General features: G+C 39.9%; 1 protein-coding gene across 1 annotated transcript; it reads left to right on the top strand.

Annotated features, from left to right (window-relative positions):
• Positions 1–10,644: 10,644 nt before the first annotated feature.
• LOC307149009 (B-cell receptor CD22-like) lies at positions 10,645–23,901 on the top strand (the record flags this gene model as incomplete). Its single annotated transcript, XM_079855016.1, has 10 exons — positions 10,645–10,651; positions 11,240–11,392; positions 11,486–11,743; positions 11,918–12,172; positions 21,205–21,459; positions 21,585–21,669; positions 22,234–22,273; positions 22,947–23,024; positions 23,099–23,165; positions 23,312–23,901. 9 exons carry the CDS (start codon positions 10,645–10,647, stop codon positions 23,129–23,131), a joined length of 1,164 nt encoding a protein of 387 aa, XP_079711142.1. The 3' UTR covers positions 23,132–23,165; positions 23,312–23,901.
• Positions 23,902–24,672: the final 771 nt, after the last annotated feature.

Here is a 24,672-nt window from a genome sequence, read left to right on the forward strand (position 1 = left end):
GCCACAATCCAGTGGTCACTGATTTGTTAAATAACAAATAATTTTCTATCCTTGCAACCTTCCCTTGAATCCTACAGGGGGTGGAACTGAGACACGAGGAAAGGAAACGAGGATACACAAATAAGAAATGAGAAGCGCTCTATTTGTATATTGGAATATTCTTGATCACTGGAGCGTCACTTCAAAGCGTCAACAGCTGTGATCAAGGGATCTGCCCTTATGTTGTTAAAGTTTGGTTATTTAAGAAATTCATACATAATAAAGATAAAGCAAGATGCCCTGTTGATATATGTTTGATATATAATTAAAGGTAGGGTAGGTAGGAATTGTCTAAAAAACTTCTTTTCCAAATTTGTTTAAACTTTATTTATATATCAATACATAATTAAAATGTAAGTACTCTGAAAAAGAAAGTATAAAAATCGAGTGTCTGTAGACCTCTCACGACTGTTTTAAAGACAGCTCATTATTTCCATTCACTCCACCCACTCCCTTCTGGGTTCCTTCCAAAGCCACGCCCCCAAAACACATGAATGCCGACCGCTGAGCTGGAAGACGCATTATTTACCTGAGACGAGCGGAGAGGAAGGAGCACAGTGCATGTAGTGACATCATGTCAGAATCACATGTAATAAAAAAATCTAACTTTATCATTAAGAATATAAACAAATAAGATGTATTTTAGTACTCACTATCAAGCTAGCATATCGATGTCTATATATATTGATATATATAGAAAGTTTAAACAAATTTTGATTTTTTTTTAATAAAATTCCTACCTACCCTACCTTTAATTTAAACTGCAAAGGTAAAGCATAAATAAAAATGACTGTGACATGTGAAGGGAATAGAAAGAATTGAGATGTCCTTCAAGATGCTGAGTTTGATCAGTTTCTGGGTCACAGGCTGGAGGACGGAGGAGCGAGGAAAAGAAGTAGCATCAAAATTGTAGTTGTATATAAAAATCTCTAAACAAATGTAACGTATTTTTTTCCTCTCAGTTTTTGCAGTTGCACTATATACATTCATTGTAAATTAGGAAAAGTAAAAAAAAAATCTTATTTTTAAATAGTTTTTTAAATAATATCTTAATCTAGAACTTGGTAAAACATTTGTCTGTATTAGTCTTAATAGTTTTTCCTTCTGTTAACTTTTTTGCTTAAACTTTTTCTTTAACTTTGAGCATTAAACAGTGAAAAATGTTTGCTGAAATTGTCCAATAATAACCAACTGCAGTCTTTCCTAGAACATTTTCCACCAGCCGTCTCTGATAAATACTTTTACCTGACATCTGTAGATCCTCCTGTGAAACCTGTGATCTCCATCAGTCCATCTGGTGTAATAGTGGAGGGAGATTCAGTGACTCTGAACTGCATCAGTGACTCAAACCCTCCTGCAGAAATCAGCTGGATTAAAGGAGAAAGGAATATTTTGCAATCTGGTGAAACCTACAGCATCACTAATATTAAGTCTGAGGCCAGCGGAGACTATCATTGCTCTGCTAGAAATAAACATGGATCTCAGACTTCTGATGCTGTGAATGTGAATATCATGTGTAAGTCTGCCTTTATTTTTAGCCAGTTCTGGAACATTATTTGTGCAATGATTTGTCTCACTGCATATCATTTTACTCTTTTTATCTTTACAGATCCTCCCAGGAGCGTCTCAGTGTCCATCAGTCCATCTGGTGTAATAGTGGAGGGAGATTCAGTGACTCTGAACTGCATCAGTGACTCAAACCCTCCTGCAGAAATCAGCTGGTTTAAAGGAAGAACGTTTGTAAGATCAGGAAGAATCTACAGCATCTCAAAGATCAGCTCTGAGGACAGTGGAGAATACAAGTGCAAGTCCATTAATGAACATGGAGAGAAATACTCTGATGCTGTAACTTTAAACGTCATGTGTGAGTTAATGATGGTTCAGTAACTGTGATCAACAAATTAGTGGATTAACAAATGCAAAACATGAGTATAGAGTTTATTTTGTGACATTAAATCCTCTAAACGTGATTAAATCCTCTGTGATGTCAAGTTTAATATGATTGTTAATGATATCAATATTTCTCTGTGTTAGATCCTCCCAGGAGCGTCTCAGTGTCCATCAGTCCATCTGGTGTAATAGTGGAGGGAGATTCAGTGACTCTGAACTGCATCAGTGACTCAAACCCTCCTGCAGAAATCAGCTGGATTAAAGGAGGAACGATTGTAGGATCTGGAAGAATCTACAACATCTCAAAGATCAGCTCTGATGACAGTGGAGAATACAAGTGCAAGTACAGAAATGAGCATGGAGAGAAATACTCTGATAATGTGACTTTAAACATCATGTGTGAGTTTTATGAATCATATTTTAGTTAGTTAGTTAGTAGTACTTTATTGTTCAGCCTTAGCTGAAAATTGGTCTTTGGTCTCACCATACAATCACAAAACAATTAACAATACACAATATACATCAAATTAAAATTGCATTTGGTACAAAAGTTTGTTTATATATTGCTTTGATCGCTTTTTGTGTTCTGTAGCGACGACGTGATGGCAATAATTCAAAAACATGATTCAAGGGGTGTGTTGTGTCTCTTGCTATAGTCAAGGCTTTTCTCTGAACAGCACTTTGATATAACTGTGCGACTGATTTTTGCTTAGATCCTATAATTTTTCCTGCTACTCTTGTAATTATGTCTAATTTTACTTTATTCACAGATGTAACTCGTCCAAACCACACAGTTATATTATATCCTAAAACACTCTCAATTAAACTTATATAAACTCTTTGCAGAACATCCTGACTTACAGAAAATTCTCTCAGTTTCCTTAGCAAGAATAGCCTTTGATTTGCTTTCTTACAAATAAGATTCACATTATCAGAAAAATTCAATTTACAGTCAATCATGGTTCCCAAATACTTCACAAAGTCTTCACAATTTCAACTGTTTGATCACATAATTTTTTTTCTGTTATAGGCTCTGAATAATTTAAAATCAACTCTTTTGTTTTACTTACATTAATCAATAAGGAATAGGGGTGCACGATACTGACAAAAAGTGATATTGCGATATCGATAGTGAATATTGCGATATCGATATTAATTTCGATATTTTTAAACATATGTAAAACTACAAAAGTTATGGGAAAACGCATCAAAATAGATTCATAACAAATAAAACACGTTTTCTTACAACATAAGGTTTATTGAACGCATTCGAGACGGATTTGAATCTGATCACTGAAACCACATCAGGAGGAGATCTGGGCGGCATTCCAGATGAAACTGGACAAGTTTAAATGCATCTGGTTGTTGAAACCACATATTAGGGTTCATTAGTACAGTTCATCACGATACGATACGATATCGATTCTCTCAGCCAGCGATACGATATTTTCCGATACTTCAAAAAATTCCATGATACGATTCAATTCGATTCGATTCAGGGCTATAGCGATCGATTAATCGATATTTAGATATTATGTTCACACAACCAGTTACGTTTTTATTAACTCACAAATGCAATCAAAATATATAACATGAGCGTATAATTAAACTCTTTGAAAATTGCACACCCTCTCCCAATTGGGACATTTATAACAGAAGTGGTCATTTGCAAGTACTCCGTTCTTGTTCATTTTCATAAATCATGTTTTTTATTATTATTGTGCATCCAAGTAATATCAATCAAACTGCAGCTGGGGTGGTTTGATTAATAATAATAATAACTTAAAAAATACAGGTAAATTACAAAATTAAAGTTAATTGAAAGTACAGTATGCTTTAATATGTTAAAAGTTTTTTTGTTTTTTTTTAGCAGAGCAGATACATTCACATTTCATCTTTCTGAGTCAAACAAAACCAAGTAATTGCTATGATAAATAATACAACACTCGGTTAATCTTCATAATGTTAATCTCCTCAGCTGACATAGACGCCTAACAAACTTTGTTGTTGTGATAACGTACAGAGAGCTTTTCCCTCACCACTAAACGAGCTGCTTTAGTAAGGTTCCGTGAAAATGTTTCAGTTACGCCCTGAAGAAGATATCACGAGTTCATTGAAATTATCCATCCTCGATTACTTTTAGTCAGCTTTGACGAAACTCCTCTTAGCCAGCGCGTCTTTTCAAAGTGACATCTGACCTGAATACTGCGCGCTGAGTCGCTAAAACGGACTTATCGTGTTGTGTTCACCAACAAGGGTGCGAGTGCTTGTCTGTTTCTGCTGTAAAACATGAACTCGCGATGCCTTGACAGCGGACAATACCGACTTTTGTGAAAAAAACTTGTTTAGGGTTTAGTCAGTCTTGTCAGGCGTCTTTTTCAGATGAGGAGATTAACGTTACACACCGGCAGGCGGTTGGTGAGTAAACGAAAATGTGCGCTTTAGTGTAAGGATTTTACGTGAGAATGTGGAGAGTGTCAAAATAAAGGTGTATATCGATATTTTAAGTGTGGAATCGATGCGTTAGACGTTATCGATGCATCGATCCATATCGATGTATCGTTACACCCCTACCACATGTAAAATGTACTCCTCCCAAAAACACTAAAAAATAAACGTGTGAGAACGTGTTATAGGCTACATGTCATGTTATGTTATGGCCAGATATGACAACGCTACGTCTGCAACACGCATCACCGCATGAGCAGCTGAGCATCTACCGGTAGCATATTCATCAAACCAACGCGCAAACTATCGCAAATCAAAGTGAAAGTAAGTCGCAGACGCTTTACACACAAGTATCTTCATTAAAAGTAAAGAAGCGAAATTATCTTACCAGGGCTGTTGCCGTTCTCTATTATTGCAGTATTTTATTTTGACATTTTAGCTGATGATCAATAAAATGCAGCTCATAACTGTGTTCGGTGACATGAACTCCATTAAATCTGCATATAGCGCGGGAATTGAAGATCGGATTTATATCCGTTTTGCAAAAACACATTTATGTGAACAGGTGTAAAAGGAATCGTTTTGATAAATCAGATAGCTATCCGATCTGTGAAAACGCATGAAGTGGCCAGGTGGCCTGGGGCCTGATGTATAAACGTTGCGTACGCACAAAATGGGCATAGAAATATGCGTACGCATTTTTCCACGCACATATCGGGATTTATAAAAAATAAACTAGGCGTATAAGTGTGCACCGTAAGGATGCTCTTGACCGTGCGTACGCACTCTTTTAGAAGAGTATGTGTTTTGGCGACACCAACTGGCCCAAATAGCAATAACTATTTAAAATGAAAAACTTCTAAATTATCCTATTACATCACCCAATAAATCAAATTGCATCAACCTGAATTATCATTATGATATGATTATGATGGAGTTTGATGGATTCATTGATTTTAATAAAATTTTGACTCTATTTCATTATAGCTCTGCACTGGTGTCTTGCAGAAGATCACTTTTAGACAGAAAATCTAAAGAAATACAAGATAATACAAATATAATTTCGCTCACCAAGCCTGTCACTTGAAGCAAATATCCATCCCTTCTTAAATGTCCGCGCCAGCGAGCGCGTTGGGCCGTTTAGTGAAACTGATGCAAATAACAGTTTAAATAAATTAAATACTTCTGATATAAACTATGTTTTACTTATGATATAAACATTTAGATTAAATATGCCATTCAAATTAATGGAGAACACTTAAACATGAAATCATTACTGAGAAGTTACAACATAGAAATATTTGTTGTGGATGCGATGTTTTTGAACACGTTTCCTGTGGCGTGCTGTGTTTTAATGTTTTAACCACAGAGATAATTGCTTATCATGATAATACCAGATTGTCTGAGAAAATAGTTTCGTGCAAATAATGCCCAAGGCCTATCTGCCTATATTAAAAATATAAATCAATTAAAAATACTATTCGGCCAGTGGATAAGATTAAATGTATTTTACACTATTTGATTTATGTATTCAAAAACAAGACAAGGATAGGCAAATACATGATTTTTATTAATGTAATGTGTCTTGTACCGTTAAACGTTATGACGTGGATGAATAATCATATGCAAATGATATGCAGATGAGGATATGCATAGTAAAACTAGGCGTTGTAAGCTCCATATATGGTTATTTCAGGGTGGAGACGCATGTGCGCACAATCTTCCGCTGACTGGGATTTATAAAGTGAATTCTGCGCAGATTCTGGCGTACGGACGGTTTTATAAATCTGAAAACTTTTGTGCGTACGCAAATTCTGCCTTATGTGCGTACGCACACTTTAAGGATGAAATCTACGCAAAGTTTTATACATGAGGCCCCTGATGTTTATACTTGTGCGCTGGTGTGTGCGTCGAGCCGGCAAGTGTGTGTGTGTGGGGACTGTGTGGTAGAGCAAGGGAGAAGTGAGCGAGTGACGGCGATTAGCTTTGGAGCGACTCTAGTCATATTGAGAGAAACAAAGTGTCTCCCCTGTTCTTTCTGACCACTGTTGGAAATCTGTAGCATGAAAAGTTAACCCTCTCCTTGATTTCATGTTGTTTATGGAGAAGTAGAACCAGGAAATCAGTCAGGGGGAAATGCAATGGTGCATGTCGGACGGGACGCTTCATAAACAAAATATCGCATAAATATCGCGAGACTTTCGATATGATATCGGGCAACGTGATATCGCAATAACGATATTGATTCGATATATCGTGCACCCCAATAAGGAACTTGCTTCACACCATTTTTCTAATTTCAAAACCTGCTCCTCATACTCAAAATGTGCAGTCTTTCCATAAAAGTGCCACAAGTGCCATATCATCAGCATTTGTATAATTTATAATTCTCATGCTGCACTCTTATACCACTTGTATAAACAGAAAATAAAAGAGGTGACAGGACACATCCTTGGGGTGCCCCCGAGTTTAAAAACATAATATCTGATTTAAACCCCCGAACACAAACTCGCTGTGGTCTATTTGTTAAAAAATTCTTTATCCAATGTACTATTCCTCCATTTACACCTAGAACAAGGAGACGTTCCAAGAGTAAATGTATCTGCATAGTATTAAAGGCAGAGGTGTAATCGATAAAAAGAACACGCACATAAGCCTTCGCTTGTTGTAAATGGCTAGCAATTGTATCAACCATAGTGAGCGTTGCATCCTCTGTCCCTCTTTGCGATTTGTATGCAAATTGCAGTACATCTAGTTGCTCTGATATATATGGTTTCAGGTGATAACTAACTACTCTTGCCATGCATTTAGAAAGTACTGATGTAAGAGCCACAGGACGAAAGTCCTCTAGATTTTTTGCGCTCACTTTTTTAGGAAGGGGTCGTATAAATGATAACTTCCATGTATTTGGTACAATCTGTAAATCTAATAAAAATTGAAATAATTTAGTTAAGGGGCTAGTTAGCCTAGTTTGTTTGAACATATCTTTAAAACTCTGCCCTTAAGGCCATCTGGACCCGGTGCTTTATAGGGCCTAATGCATTTAAGGGACCTTCTGATCTGGTCACCTGTCAACCAAATGGGCGGCCCCACTGGAATCCTATCACTGATTTCTTTAATCTTATTCCAATTGTCAGCTGCATCATATCTTCCATAAAACAAATTCAAATCATTTACCCATTTAAAACCATCTGTCCCTATAATAATATAATTATTTACATCTCTCGAGTCACGCCCCATCATCTTGTTCAAGCCTTGCCAAGCACTCCTTGCATCTTGATTTGCTAACTGATCCTCTACCTTACATTTAAAGTCAATTTTTGCTTTCTGTATCATGGCTCTCAATTCCTTCCTTTTAATTTTGAAACCATCATGACTATTTTCACGAAATGCCCGATTCTTTTCATTAAGGAGTTTCTTTAAATCTTTAGAGAGCCATGGCTTATTATTTGAAAAGACTTTAACCACTTTAGTGTCAATAACTGTTTCTTCACAAAATTGAATATAGGAGGTAATACAGTCAGTTAGTTCGTGAGGGTCTCTGCATGAATCAAAAAAGACATCCCAGTTTGTAGTGCAAAAACAATCCTTTAACATGTCTTCTTTATCCTTACTCCAAACCTGAATTCTCTTTTCCACTGGTTTGTCCCTTCTAACACGTTGTCTGTATGATGGCAGTAGATGGATAACATTATGATCCGATCTGCCAATCGGTGCTCGACATACTGCCTTCTATGCGTCGTCAATGTTACCATAGCACAAATCCAGTGTGCGTGAGAAACGGGTTGGACAATCAATATATTGCTGCAAGTGTGGAAGAGTCTCTGTTGATGAAAGTGTATTAAAATCCCCTAGTATGAAGACTGGTTGGTCTGCCGACTTTGTTAGGATCCTAGTGAAGCACTCTGCAATATGCTCCGCTGCCTCGCCATTATTAGGTCCTGGTACATACACTAGGAATATGGTTATTCGACCAAATTCCCGCGGCAGATAAAAGGGTCTAAAAGATACACCCAAAGTCTCATATTCCGGGGTACAAGTCTGTTCAATTATGGTAAACTGCGATGACTAGCTCTTATCAACATACATACAGAGTCCCCCGCCAACTGATTTCCGTGATTTCACCTTGTCTCTGTCGGCTCGTATAGTGGTAAATCCCTCGATGTCCACAATATGATCTTCATTTAGCCATGTTTCCGTAAAACAGATGAGATTACTGCTCCTAAATTCCTCCTCTTGTTTAACTCGGAGTGCAACCTCATCCATCTTATTATTAAGAGATCTTACGTTAGACAGCGTGATCACTGGAAGAGGATGACGGCTTCCTCGCCTCCGCAGTCTATTGCGAATTCCTCCTCTCGACCCTCGCTTCTTAGTTCTTGATCTCCTTTTTTTGTGCAGACATATACTTGGTGGAATCTCCACGTCGACAGCATAATTATTATTATATCGTAAGGATAGCAAGAAGTCTCTTGAATAAGTCTGACTCGACACCATAGAAGCTTCTTCGAAGGCCTCGCCCGCCAGCACCAATACAAACAACGCCGAGACCACACTGATCATGTACACATTCATACTGCTTCCAGATTAAAAGAACAAAAATAAAAACGAATAAAATAACAACTTAATACACAAACAAAAACGCCACAAGACAACAGCGAGACACAGGGTCAGCAGCAGGCCGCGCCCCCGGTAGTTACTCAAGTGTAAACTAAAACTAAAACATTTTCATTTTTCATACCTTCTACTTGACACAGATCCTCCTATCCAATAAATCCTGTGATTGTGTGACCGAACGGTTACCGACAAGGCGGGAGTCAGCCTAACCTAAAGAAATGATTCTTAATATAATTTTTGGTTGTCGACTGCGCCACCTAGGGACTTGCACCCTAAGAATGAATTACAAGCCACCGGCTTTTATCTACTCAGAGCACACAGGTTCGTTATCAGCAAGTAACTGGGCAGAGTCATGGGTTCTACAAAAAGATACTTTATTACAACAAGCCTCAGTCACACTATAAAACCACCCCTCAACGGAGCATTAGACAAAATACTAATTCAACATACACACAATAATTGACAAAGAAATAAATCAAAAAGTTGAGATGTCAATAACGGCAACGGTAAATTACCAAATAAAACAAAAAAAAAAAACACATTCATCGACATGACCATACAGGGCTGGAGGACATCTACTTTGGGCACCCCCGGCTGGAAGTGGCCTACAAGGAAAGCAAAAAGAAAAGCTCACTCCATACTCACACCTCACCACACCACACAAGTGAAATAAAGCACTCTCAAGTGAATGGGAGACCCCACTACCACAGCCCCAGGACACCCATGTAAGTGGCCCTCAGCTCCTGTATGGAAATACAAAATAAGAAATAAATACAAATACAATAAACAATTTTACACCACTAGCAGTGTAGGCTAATCCAAAACAACAATAAATAGGGTCAAGATGGAACAGTTAGCTGGACTTACACAGCCCAAAAATCCAGCATCCCCAATAATGTCATCAAAATCAGATATAAAGAAATAATCACGGTAATGAATCTACGAACACAGGAGAATAACTCCTTTTAGTCTTTACAAAAAAAACAAAATATTAAATAAATCAACTTAAGTCACGGACACATACAATAACGACCAGACAAAGTATCATTTAGACAAGAAAAAGGAGAAACTACACATTTTGCAGCACGTCATGCCCAACCTATCCAACACGAAGATATCAAGGGTCAGAATATAGTCAAATCAATCACAGTGGAATAAACGCTCAATACATACCGAAGATGACGATTCTGTTCACTTAGGTGAACTGCAGCTGGTGCACAGACGCCACTAAACGACCCACGCCACAGAATGCTGCAATGATACACATTATAAACGCACGCACGCACACCAACATTAAGCCCACGTGAACGCCACTCACCTGAATAAACAACCAGCCAACTCCAACCTATCTGCTCCTGTATCAAGTGGTCCAACTGATTTGCATGCTACCTCCCAGTCTATACCAGCACCAACATAGAATATTTAATAGTCATATCCTAAGAAAATAGATCAACCGCAAACACTTACACATACCTTTTCCCTGCAACACGTCGAGCCGGAATGACAACACAATAGGGTGGGTGTTACAACCGATCGCATCACAACACAGGCACAGCCTACTTAAATACGCGTTTCCTGATTTGACATAACCAATGAGTGACATCTACGTCACCCACACGCTACAATTGCATCAGTCCATCAGGTGAAATAATGGAGGGTGATTCATAAGTCTGATGTCAAATTTAATTTGATTGTTAAAGTGTTTTGTTTTTTTGTATTAGATCCTCCCAGGAGCGTCTCAGTGTCCATCAGTCCATCTGGTGTAATAGTGGAGGGAGATTCAGTGACTCTGAACTGCATCAGTGACTCAAACCCTCCTGCAGAAATCAGCTGGATTAAAGGAGGAACGATTGTAGGATCTGGAAGAATCTTCAGCATCTCAAAGATCAGCTCTGATGACAGTGGAGAATACAAGTGCAAGTCCATCAATGAACATGGAGAGAAATACTCCACTGTGACTTTAAACGTCATGTGTGAGTAACTGACGGTTCAGCAACTGTGATCATCAAATTAGTGGATTAACAAATACAAAACATGAGTATAGAGTTTATTTTCTGACATTAAATCCTCTAAACGTTATTAAATCCTCTGTGATGTCAAGTTTAATATGATTGTTAATGATATCAATATTTCTCTGTGTTAGATCCTCCCAGGAGCGTCTCAGTGTCCATCAGTCCATCTGGTGTAATAGTGGAGGGAGTTTCAGTGACTCTGAACTGCATCAGTGACTCAAACCCTCCTGCAGAAATCAGCTGGATTAAAGGAGGAACGATTTTGCAATCTGGTGAAACCTACAGCATCACTAATATTAAGTCTGAGGCCAGCGGAGACTATCATTGCTCTGCTAGAAACAATCATGGATCTCAGGCTTCTGCTGCTGTGAATGTGAATATCATGTGTAAGTCTGCCTTTATTTTTAACCAGTTCTGGAAGATTATTTGTGCAATGATTTGTCTCACTGCATGACATTTTACACTTTTTGTCTTTACAGATCCTCCCAGGAGCGTCTCAGTGTCCATCAGTCCATCTGGTGTAATAGTGGAGGGAGATTCAGTGACTCTGAACTGCATCAGTGACTCAAACCCTCCTGCTCTGAACTTCAGCTGGTTTAAAGGAGGAACGATTGTAAGATCTGGAAGAATCTACAGCATCTCAAAGATCAGCTCTGATGACAGTGGAGAATACAAGTGCAAGTCCAGAAATGAGCATGGAGAGAAATACTCAGATGCTGTGACTTTAAACGTCATGTGTGAGTTGAATCATATTTTCATTTTTCATACCTTCTACTTGACACAGATCCTCCTATCCAATAAATCTTGTGATTGCATCAGTCCATCAGGTGAAATAATGGAGGGTGATTCATAAGTCTGATGTCAAATTTAATTTGATTGTTAAAGTATTTTTTTTTTTTTTTTTGTATTAGATCCTCCCAGGAGCGTCTCAGTGTCCATCAGTCCATCTGGTGTAATAGTGGAGGGAGATTCAGTGACTCTGAACTGCATCAGTGACTCAAACCCTCCTGCAGAAATCAGCTGGATTAAAGGAGGAACGATTGTAGGATCTGGAAGAATGTACAGCATCTCAAAGATCAGCTCTGATGGCAGTGGAGAATACAAGTGCAAGTCCATCAATAAACATGGAGGGAAATACTCTGAAGCTGTGACTTTAAACGTCATGTGTGAGTAAATGATGGTTGAGTAACTGTGATCAACAAATTAGTGGATTAACAAATGCAAAACATGAGTATAGAGTTTATTTTGTGACATTAAATCCTCTAAAAGTGATTAAATCCTCTGTGATGTCAAGTTTAATATGATTGTTAAAGGTGCCATGTGTTATGTCTGGCAAAAAATCAAGTCATACTCCACATTCCATACCAGATGGGGGCAGAATACCTCCAGAAAGTGAATTGGTCTACTCTAGACTAGAGTAACAAACGAGAAACGGCATAGTCTCTATGCTCCGCCCCTACCTTCACAACGACCCTAGAGCCATAGCCGAAGCCGAGCCAACTCCTAATAGAGGACGTTTTGACTCCAGAGGAACGTTGGTTGATGTCAAGTGACTCCCCTTCACCTTTACCAGTGAATATGTTCATTTTCGTTTTGTTCATATTACATTTTTATTGTTAGTTTGAATTAAATTAATTTGACAGACAGCATTCGCTGATGTTGACCAAGCTAGCGCCAACGTAACCAGAGCTGCCAACTCTCACGCATTCACCGTGAGACACACGCAATTGACACTTTTCACACGCTCTCACAACACACATCCATTTTCTCACGCACAGAAAAATCGCGAAGCAAAGAGGTGCACGGATACCGACAGAGTAGAAAGAGCAGGTTAGTTATGATATAAAAAAATCTCAGCTCTGTCAATTTTATTACGCAATTCAAACAATAAATACCGTTTTGGCGCTTGTAAATGTTACAAGACAGATCCCATAGCACACGTGAACCGATCATCTCTACTAGCTATTAGTAAAAAAACACGAACGCTGTTGAAAGATACAGTAGGCTACAACTTACCAAAATGTATTACTCATACTTAATATCGATCAATCAGTGTTTTTATCAGCGTGAAGAGGTCAATAACATAGGTGGAGAACAATTATGTCACATTTACCTCAGTCCTCTGTCAAGGACGCTTGTCAAAAAGTACGGGGAAACTTGACCGCTCTGAATAGTGAGTGAGTGCGCGCGCGCGGCCGGGGCTCTCTCTCTCTTTCTCTCTCTCTCTCTCTCTCTCTCTGCTCGTTCTTAGAGGCAGAAGAGCGCTTAAAATGTCATATTTTGGTATGAACATTCACCCACCAGTGTGGCGGATAGCCTTTTGAGATTTACTCACCAAACAGAAAATCTACCCGCATTTGGCGCTTGGCTTGGCGGGTGTTAGTTTCGGACCCTGCGTGCGTCCATTTGGGGTTCATTATCATCGAAGACATTTCAAGCTTCTTAGGTAATGTTACATTTTAGCATCAGCTTGGTAGAGACGGGCTCTGGTAGATAACAGGTGAAAACCGGATCGGATCTGTGGGTAGAGCTAACTATCAAACGCAAACAGTTAGCCATCGCTAACATTAGCACGTTTATCGAACAGCCTTCGATACATTTCTATGTTATAACTTCCCGAAAAAACTACACAAACATATAAAACAAACTTCTAGCGAAATACTAACAGCATCTTACTTACCAATCCAAAAGAAATGTTGCACGTTCGGAGTCGAACCTCATTTCTTTCATGTCCATCAGTTGTCTCCAGCGATGGAAAGCAGAGCCAATATTTACTCGGGTTCGGCTCCTTTTCTTATCTGATTTTATTTGTGATTCTGAGCGCATTTTTTCCTGTGGTTGTGGTGGTGGTAGGGGTCTCTTGCCAAGGGCTTCAGCCATTCTTCCAATCTCTTCCCTGAACTGAAATGTAGTAGTGGGCTGTACTTTCCACACGATTGACATCAGGTTTTTTTAACAGGATGAACAAGATGGCGGATTAGGTGAACACTCCTGAAGCACCTGCTCGTCTGCAAACAAAACTGCGCTTTAAATGGTATTTAGTTGGCATTTACATGGGCAAGTTGAAATATAGCCTAAAGTAACAGTACAGCGTATGGACGCTCCTAATATCACTAGAGGAGAGAAGAAAAAGTTGAAAGGAAAAGTTTCCGCGTCGCTTCAGGAACAAGTAGGCATGGGGATGCTGAGGGCTGACAACGCTGCCTTGATTGCTGAATTAACTGAAGTTATTTCTACACTAATGGACGATAAGCTAAAAAAAATCACTGATAAACTCACAATTGTAGTGGCACAAAATGAGCAGAGACTTCAATCGGCAGAAGAGCGGATATCAACTGTGGAAGATTCCGTTAAGATACTTCAAACTAAAGTGGCTTTAATGGAAACACAGCTGAAAACAGCAAACGACAAAGTGATCGATCTGGAAAGTCGAAGTCGATCTCAAAATCCTGAATCTGAAAGAAGGAATTGAAGGGACTGACCCGAAAATATTCCTTGAATCTATGCTCCCGAAACTATTGGGCCTCCAGACTGGCAAGGGCAGGGTGAAGATTGATCGGGCTCACCGCGTTGGACCCAAGCAGGATGACAGACCGCGAGCGATGATCATAAAATTCCACAATCCCAGCGACAAAGACAGGATTATGCGTGCTGTGAAAGCCAAGGGGTCACTGATGTTAGAGAATAAGAAGCTGTCCATCTATCAAGATCGATCCCCAGCTGTCCGTGAACAACGACGGGGTTTCAACGAGGTGTGCGAGGCACCTTTCCCGCAATTTCCCTGCAATTCTGTGCCTGTCACACGGAGAAGATCGCCGCTCATTTTAAAGCCCAGCTGATGCACGTGAATATTTGACCATACTCAAGGACTAGTTTTTTTTTTTTTTTTCTCCGCCGATGGGGCTGACTTTTACACTTCTTGGATTAGACCTACATCTCTTATTTATGGATCCAGCCATGGCTAAATGACAAATCGTACATAGATGCCTTAAACCTCGAAGACTATAAATTATATCATAAGGACAGATTTGGCAGATCTGGTGGTGGGGTATGCCTCTATGTACGTTTGAACATGCATGCCGATGTTTGCGATCTTGCTGTTAATGACAATCACACAGACTCTCTTTTTATTGAGATAAAAAATGACAAAGGTAAAAGCATTATTGTGGGCGTAATTTACCGCCCCCCAGATTCTGATTTAAACATTTTTAATAACAAACTTGAAGAAATTGTATTACACATAAATAAATTAAACAAAGACTGCATCCTCCTTGGAGACTTCAATATTGATGTCCAAGGACGATGCAGTCAAAAACGACTTCATTAACACACTACACTCCTCCTCTTTCTTTCCAACTATAAATATATTTACTAGAGTCACAAATACTTCTACAACTGTTATAGACAATATTGTCACAAATATACGAAATGTCAAGCTTGAATCAGGAGCTTTACTTTCTGATATATCTGATCATTACCCAACAATACTGTACTTTAATCTTGATTACAAATGTTTACCTTTATGTCACCCGGTAAAAATTAAAGTAGTAAACGACAGAACAATGCATCAACTTAAGGCAAGTCTGCAAGCTAAAGCATGGAACACTGTTTATTGCTGCTGCGATCCTGACACTGCATATGATTCCCTGGAAAATGAAATAACAGATTCCATTCGCTGCTCCATTCCTATAAAAACTGTCACACACAGTAGGGCAGAACACAAACCCTGGCTAACAAGGGCAATCTCTAACTCCATCAAACAAAAAAATAAACTTTACCAAATATATGTTAAAAAACCAAATATAGAGAATAAAACTAAATACAATGTTTACAAGAATAAACTGGTATACATAATCAGGAAAAGCAAATATAGTCACTATTCTGAACTTATAAAAACCTCACAGGGAGACTCCAAGAAATCATGGAAAGTGCTGAATAATGTTTTGAATAGGGGCCATAAAGACACCGTGCTCCCAGACACAATAAATAATACTGATCTTGCAAATGAATTTAATAATTACTTTGTATCAATAGGGGCTAATCTCTCAAAAAACATCACTCAACCACAAAGTGTCTCTTACAAACAATATATGTCAGGCAACTATCCAAACTCCTTCTTCCTAAAGCCTACAGACGCCACTGAACTGCATAATATCATAATGGCTCTGAAGAGCTCAAATTCTGCTGGAGAAGATGAAATTAGCAGTAAAATATTAAAAAGTATTGCCAAAGAAATAATTGAACCACTTACACACTGTATTAATCTCTCACTGCTCACAGGAACTGTTCCCAAAATGACAAAAATTGAAAAAATAATTCCGATTTTCAAATCTGGTGATAAAAATGACATGACATAAATTATCGTCCCATATCCATCTTACCAACTCTTTCCAAAATATTGGAAAGAGTGGACTTATTCATTATCTTAATACACTGAACATACTCAACCCATCCCAGTATGGCTTCAGGAAAAAACACACCACCTGTATGGCGATCCTTGATCTTACTGAAAAGATCAATGATGCCATTGAAAAGGGTGAATATGGTATCGGTGTATTCTTAGACCTTTCAAAGGCCTTTGATACCATCGACTTCACCATACTACTGTACAAATTGCACCATTATGGAATTAGAGGCCAACCATTGAATTGGTTCAAGAGCTACTTACACCTGAGGCAACAATATGTAACTATTCACGAACAGACATCAGAAAACAAACACATTAAATATGGTGCCCCACAAGGATCCGTATTAGGTCCTCTCCTCTTTATTATTTACATTAATGACCTGGAAAATTCCTCAAAGACCCTCCATAAAGTAATCTTTGCAGATGACACTAACTTGTTCCTATCACACAAAAATGAATTTGAACTTCAACAACTACTCAACAAAGAGCTTCAGAATGTGGATAACTGGTTCAAAGTAAATAAACTATCTATAAACACCAGTAACCAACTACATAATATTCTGTCCAAATAAAAAACAACCTAATTTCGAGGATCCAAATTTCCAGATCAAAATAAAGGGAGAGGAACTAAAGAGAGTGAAGACGACTAAATTCTTGGGTGTCTTTATAGATGATCACCTAAACTTTAAACACCATATTGAATACCTTGTCAAAAAGCTATCAAAATATGTTGGTCTGTTCTTTAAGCTTAGACACCTGCTTCCCCACGCAACACTACTTACTCTTTACAAAACCCTCTTTGAACCCCATTTAAATTACTGCAATATTATATGGTGCAACACTTATCCCACTCACCTAAAAAAATTAGAAATTCTACAAAAAAAAATCATTCGCGCCATATCATGGTCTGATTTCAATGCTCCAACTCGTTCTATTTTCTCTAGGTACAGTATTTTAAGACTTACTGAATATAATATATTTCACAATGCATGTACTATGTATCAGGTGGTCTTTGGCTTGAATAACAGTCTATGTGAGCTTGTTCCCATCCGCTATCTCTGGCACACTTACCTCACTAGAAACACGCACATCATTACTGGTAAAAAACGGAGATTAAAAAGCACTGGTATGAGTGTAGTTGTCACAGTTCTGTCACCCTTGTTCTGGGTTTTCTCTTGGTTTGTGACAGAGCTGTGACACTCCCGGTTTGTCGTGTTTGTGTTGTTTGGTCTGTTGTGAGCACATGGCTGTCATGTTATTTCCTTGTGCCATGTGCTCTCCTGTCTATTGTCTAGCCCCTTCCATCTTGTTATCCGATTATTGGTTAATTTGTCCCACCTGTCCTTCTCGTTACCCTCCTTTGTTTGTTCCCCTATTTAGCCTCCCTGTGTTTGTAGTCCTGTGCTGGAGAAAGAGCATTGGAATTATTTCACTTCCTAAAGGCCACTGGCATATATTGGAAAATATAGGCAAGGGGAGCTTTAATGTAGATTATCTTTATCACCAGTGGGAGGCAGCAATGCACTAGAAGTGCCTAGTCTGCCGGAAAGGAATAGAAGAAGAAGAAGAAGTCCTGTGCTGGTTCGTTTGTCCAAGTTACCTGTTCCTGGTGTTTCCTTCCTGCATGCTATCTGAGTTTTGGAGTTTTGTACCTTGTCTGGCTGTGACTAATAAATTTCCTCTGCATTTGAATCCTCGTCTCCCGTTCAACTATTCCGTGACAGAACGAACCAACCCGATAATGTGGATTCAGTGGAGTGAAATTTTTTCTGGAGAGGATAAGGAATCTTCAATTTCCTTGTTCGAATATTTCGCCAGGTGCGCTCAAAGGACTATGGAGGAGGAGGGGACCATGGTAGACGGCGGTCAGCAGAAAGACAAGCCTTCACCGCTGGTCCCGAAATGGAGGAGAGGAAGGAAGAACCCATCCGTGACTGTTCCGGTGGTCCCGGTTCCGGTGGTCCCGAGTCCAGTGGTCCCAGTTCCGGTGGTCCCGAAACGGAGGAGGAGAAGGAAGACTTCCTCCATGCCAGTTCCGGGGGTCCCGAGTCCGGTGGTCCCAGTTCCGGTGGTCCCAGTTCCGGTGGTCCCGAGTTCGGTGGTCCCAGTGCCGGTGGTCCCAGTGCCGCTGGTCCAGAGTCCGGTGGCTCCAAAACACAGGAGGAGGAGAAAGGCTCCCTCCGTAACTGTTCACGTCACGTCTGCCCAGCCAGAGACTGTTCACGTCACGTCTGCCCAGCCAGAGACTGTTCACGCCCAGCCAGAGACTGTTCACGTCACGTCTGCCCAGCCAGAGACTGTTCACGTCACGTCTGCCGATCCAGAGACTGTTCACGTCACGTCTGCCGAGCCTGTGTCACCGGACAAGATGGCCGCCGCAGAGCCTGTGTCCCCTGACAAGATGCCTGCTGAAACGTTGTTGGATTATTTTTCGACGCTATTCAAGATCCTAGAAATTCCCAGGAATGTTCACGTCACGTCTGCCAAGCCTGTGTCTTCCGACAAGATGGCCGCAGCCGAGCCTGTTCACGTCACGCCTGCCGAGCCTGTGTCTTCGGACAAGATGGCTGCAGCCGAGACTGTTCACATCATGTCTGCTGAGCCTGTGTCTTCGGACAAGATGGCCGCCACCGAGCCTGTTCACGTCACGTCTGCCGAGCCTGTGTCGTCGGACAAGATGGCCACCGCCGAGTCTGTGTTTCCGTACAGGATGGCCGCCGCCGAGCCTGTGTTTCAGGGCAAGATGGTAGCCGCCGAGCCTGTGTCTTCGGACAAGATGGCCGTCGTCGAGCCTGTGTCTTCGGACAAGATGGCCGCTGCCGAGCCTGTGTCTCCGGACAAGATGGCCGGTGGGCCGGTTCCTGTGTCTGTTCCTGAGCCGGTGCCTGTGTCTGTGCCTGAGCCGGTGGTGTCTGTTCCGGAGCCTGAGCCGGTGGTGTCTGTTCCTGTTTCTGAGCCGGTGGTGTCTGTTCCAGTTCCTGAGCCGGTAGTGTCTGTTCCTGTTTCTGAGCCGGTGGTGTCTGTTCCTGTTCCCGAGCCGGTGGTGTCTGTTCCAGTTCCCGAGCCGGTGGTGTCTGAGCCTGACCCTGTGGGTTCTGTTCCTGAGCCTGAGCCGGTGGTGTCTGTTCCGGAGCCTGAGCCGGTGGTGTCTGTTCCTGTTTCTGAGCCGGTGGTGTCTGTTCCTGTTTCTGAGCCGGTGGTGTCTGTTCCTGAACCTGAGCCGGTGGTGTCTGTTCCTGAGCCTGAGCCGGTGGTGTCTGTTCCAGTTCCTGCGCCGGTGGTGTCTGTTCCAGTTCCTGCGCCGGTGGTGTCTGTTCCAGTTCCTGAGCCGGTATCTGTCCCTGTGCCGTGGCCGCCCGAGGGGTCGTCTCCGCCGTGGCCGCCCGAGGGGTCGTCTCCGCCCTGGCCGCCCGAGGGGTCGTCTCCGCCGCCCTGGCCGCCAGATGGACTGTCTGCTGCGGCCAGGCCACCCGATGGACTGTCTGAGCCGCCCTGGTTTTCTGCCAGGAGTCCGTACCCTCCCTCCCTCCCTCCCCTTTCTGTGTATTTGTTTTGATCTGTTTATTTTGTCTGATCTTTGGTCTTGTACGTTTGTTCTTGTCTTGTTTGGTGTCCCTCCTTGGGAACGCCAGGTGGCGTTCCTTTGAGGGGGGGTAGTGTCACAGTTCTGTCACCCTTGTTCTGGGTTTTCTCTTGGTTTGTGACAGAGCTGTGACACTCCCGGTTTGTCATGTGTTTGTGTTGTTTGGTCTGTTGTGAGCACATGGCTGTCATGTTATTTCCTTGTGCCATGTGCTCTCCTGTCTATTGTCTAGCCCATTTGTCCCACCTGTCCTTCTCGTTACCCTCCTTTGTTTGTTCCCCTATTTAGCCTCCCTGTGTTTGTAGTCCTGTGCTGGTTCGTTTGTCCAAGTTACCTGTTCCTGGTGTTTCCTTCCTGCATGCTATCTGAGTTTTGGAGTTTTGTACCTTGTCTACCGGTGACTAATAAATTTCCTCTGCATTTGAATCCTCGTCTCCCGTTCAACTATTCCGTGACAGTAGTGTGCCGGGGACCGCGGATCTGGAACGAGCTGGATGAAAATTTGAAAAACTCAAGCTCTATTTTTTCTTTTAAACAAACCCTCAAGAAACAATTACTAAGCTTGTATACATCTTCCTGATGTACGTACTATTTCTCACTCTGCATGTATGTCAGTATTAATCTTTCAACCTCAAGGTAAACTGTTAAACAAAATTTGTATCTGTTAAATGGGATCTCCTACTATTTGTTGTATGAATGAGATGTATGAAATGTATTATATGTAGGCCACACATCTTTCATCTTTCTTTTTTCCTTGTTTGTCATGGCCCCCTAGTATAAGCTTTAGATAGCTTCTTTGGGGACCAGTTCACATGCATGATCATTTCTTTGTTCTTTGTTTTATCTCAAGTGCATATGAATATGTGTGTATGTGAATAAAAAAATGTAAAAAAAGCATCAGGTTCAAGTACGCCCACAAGCTGTGCGAGTTATTCGTGTGTTGCATGTTTGGCTGGTGGTTATGTTGCCCGCATACCGCCTCCCATGGCCGAAACTGGTATTACGACACCTGTCGGGCCGTGGCTAGTAATTTAGCATGTTAATTCAGGTTGATATCTCTGCAGCACTATAACTTGACATTTTTTTTATTGACATAATCGCCCTTATTTCTTCTCATTCTTTTGATGCGTGTAGCTCATTTTTTGGATATTTTTACCTCAATTTTTACACATGGCACCTTTAATGATAAGAATATTTCTCTGTATTAGATCCTCCCAGGAGCGTCTCAGTGTCCATCAGTCCATCTGGTGTAATAGTGGAGGGAGATTCAGTGACTCTGAACTGCATCAGTGACTCAAACCCTCCTGCAGAAATCAGCTGGTTTAAAGGAGGAACGATTGTAGGATCTGGAAGAATCTACAACATCTCAAAGATCAGCTCTGATGACAGTGGAGAATACAAGTGCAAGTCCATCAATAAACATGGAGGGAAATACTCTGATACTGTGACTTTGTGTGTCATGTGTGAGTTTTAGGAATCATATTCTGTATTTTAACCACATACTCCTGCTTACTTTCTTATCTGTCAGTATATTTTGTCTGATCTAGTCCTGTTAAACATTGGTGTGTGTTTGTCTGTATTTCATCAGTCAGATGTTTCTTGTCTGTAACTGTCGGTGTTGCTGTTGGTGTTTTACTCGGTGGAGCATCAGGGGCTTTTGTGATGTACATTTGGTAAGAAGTTCATTTAAAAAATCTACTTCTGTATATATGAAGAATTACTGTATTACATTTAGGTTAAGTGTTACATTTAAAGCGGTAGTGCGTAAGCTTTGCCTCTTTGTCGCCATCTCTGTTTGAAACCTGAAATTGCAGTTATTTGAGGCGTTAAAGGAGAACTCCGGTCAATTTTAACATTGAGCTCATTTTTTGTACATTTGGAGTGCTGTCAATACAGAGAACAACGACAAAAATCGGTGTTGCCTACACCGTGTTATCCTCTTTTTAAAATTGATGTGTCATTACAAGTGCCCAGCCAATGTGAGTGATTCCTTCGGAGTGAACGCGTGTGAATCTGACTGCAGTAGATGTGAAAGATATGAATAAAAATGATAATAATTCAGCCAGCGCTACAGGGTGCAAATTTTAAAAAGAGGATAACACGGTGTAGGCAACACCGATTTTTGTCGTTGTTCTCTGTATTGACAGCACTCCAAATGTACAAAAAAATGAGCTCAATGTTAAAATTGACCGGAGTTCTCCTTTAAATGTGTTGTTTATTCATCTTTCTTATGACAGTCTTACTAAAAGGATGAACAGAAGATCTGCTATGAAGGAGGTGAGATGATCTCAATTATTCACAGTGTTTTCCTGCATGCAGAGATGTTTCCTACAGCCGCTATGAGCCGTACACAGATATTAAGAGTATAAGACACACGAGTCTCGTGTCCAAACACCCGATTCTTCAGTTCTAGATCCAGTAAAACTGATTTCCATCAAGATCCTCTAAACATTACATTTTAAATAAAAAATTGTTTTTTTGTCCAAATGGCATGAAACTTTTTACGGCTCTCAACCCTTTCTAGATCTACAAAAAAAAAAAAAAAAAAAAAAATTGTAATGATATCTGTTTATATGTTAAATGAAAAAACTAGTCACACTCGTGGTCTTTGGGGTCTCCAGAGACCCCAGGCAATAACATGTCATTTTGTAACAGAATAATTTTTTTTTTTTTTTACAAATGTAATTTTACTCTGTTTATTAATGTTTTTAATCCACATCTGTGCAGTTTTTGGAGGATTTATGATATATTTTAAATTTATATAAATAAATGTAAAAAAACAAAACAAAACAAAATTAAATAAATAGGTTTTTATACAAAAAATCTCCATAAATGAAATTTAGAAATGTAGGTCTTTTATAAAGTGAATTTTACCACGAGTGTCACTCCAAACGAAGACCATCAGAGGGTTAAAACATGAACTCACAATGTGTGTGTGTCTCTCCTGCAGATCTCTGATCCCAATGAAGACACATATATAGCTCTTGAGCTCAAGTCCATGACCTCTGACCTGTACGACACAATCACAGTAAGTGAGACGTCAAAGTCAGATACTCCATCACTGATGATCACATGACCGATCTCTCGCTCTCTTTCACACAGACCGTTGATCGCAGACCTCATGAAGACTCTTGATCCTCAGAGCTTTTCTAAACATGAGAATCCATCAGTAAGTGTCAGAACCTGCAGCTCTTCTCAATATAATCAATAAAACTCTCTTCAGTATAATGTGATTGTTTTATGTATCTTGTGAAAGGGTTTATAATGTTGTTGATGAACTTCAGTCAGTCTTTCTTCATCTTATTGTTTGTTCAGATCAACAGGAAGATTCTGCAGTGAGAGGCGGAGCACAAATGAACCAATCCTGAGATATGTGGGCGGAGCCACTGATGATTGACAGAAATCATCAGTGATGAGTCACTAAAGTTTAATTTCTGTATAGTTTAAGAAACATGATATAACAGTGGAATTAAATGAAAGTTAAAAGCTGGTGAATTGTTATTGTCTAAATATATGTTAAAATTAAGTCAAAACACCTAAAGTGATGTTCAGTTGTGGCAAACAATCTATGCTTTCTCAATTTACAACATTTTCCTGCTTTTAAATCATATTTGATCATTTTATTCTGATAATGGAATTCATTGACAATGGAAAATGTATCTTTTTTTTTTTTCTCAAAGTGCTCAATATAATCAGCTTCAGTTATTCTGTCTTTTGTGTTCTTGTAACTCTCCCTTTAAATGTTTTTAAGCTTTTAAGTTGTATTTGTGATCGTCTCATATATACTTGTGCAAACCTTAAGGGCTCATATATCCTGCAGTATTGATATATATATTGATTCTCACAAGCTACTTATTTGGTATTGATTCCATTAAAAAAATATCAATATTAAAATTGTTAATGACAAAACATGGGTTTCTGCATCACTTTTATTTGTTTTCGATACTTTTTTCATGTTTGCTCCAAAACACCCCTGGCATTTAGCTGGAGTTTGTTGGTGTGATATGCCTTTAAGTGTAAGTTCATTTTTTCTTCTAAAAATAACTTTGAAAAATCACATATCAATTTAAGAAATAACTGTTTTTTTTTTTTACATTGGCATTGTTAAAACTGTAAGAAAAAGTAATGGTATCGGATCAAAATAAAAAGTTTGTAATCGCCCATCCCTAACAATCCCTCAAACTGCCACCAGAGGTCACATCTCCTGCGTCTGACATCAACCTCGATGAGCCTCACCTGTAAATCACTATCATTCATCTTCATTCTTCAACAAAGAAAAAGATCATAATTTTTCTTTATTTTAGTTATTTATTGTTGTCTTGTTGAAGGAGAGGAATTTACAGTTAAAGACCAGGACCAGATATGATGAATGAAGACCAGGAGTCAGAAGTGCAGTCAATTGATGAAAGTTTTCCTGAAGAAAGTTTGCAGTTTCATCAGCAGAATCAGCTTCAATACTCAGACAGGAGTTCGTAGGCCATTCTGCCGTACATTCCCAGTTTCACACCAATACATGACATAATTTACTCAAAAATCAGAGGTGGAAAGTCCAGGGGTCAGAAAGTAAAAGTCCTGCCATATGTTTATTCCACCCATGAACTCACACAGTAAAAACTCCAGTGTTAAATGAACTCTCCTGTGAGTTTATTTGGCTCCAGACTCAAGAGTGTTAAAGT

This window comes from Squalius cephalus (assembly GCF_949319135.1).
Source record: "Squalius cephalus genome assembly, chromosome: 2".
NCBI lineage: Eukaryota > Metazoa > Chordata > Actinopteri > Cypriniformes > Leuciscidae > Squalius > Squalius cephalus.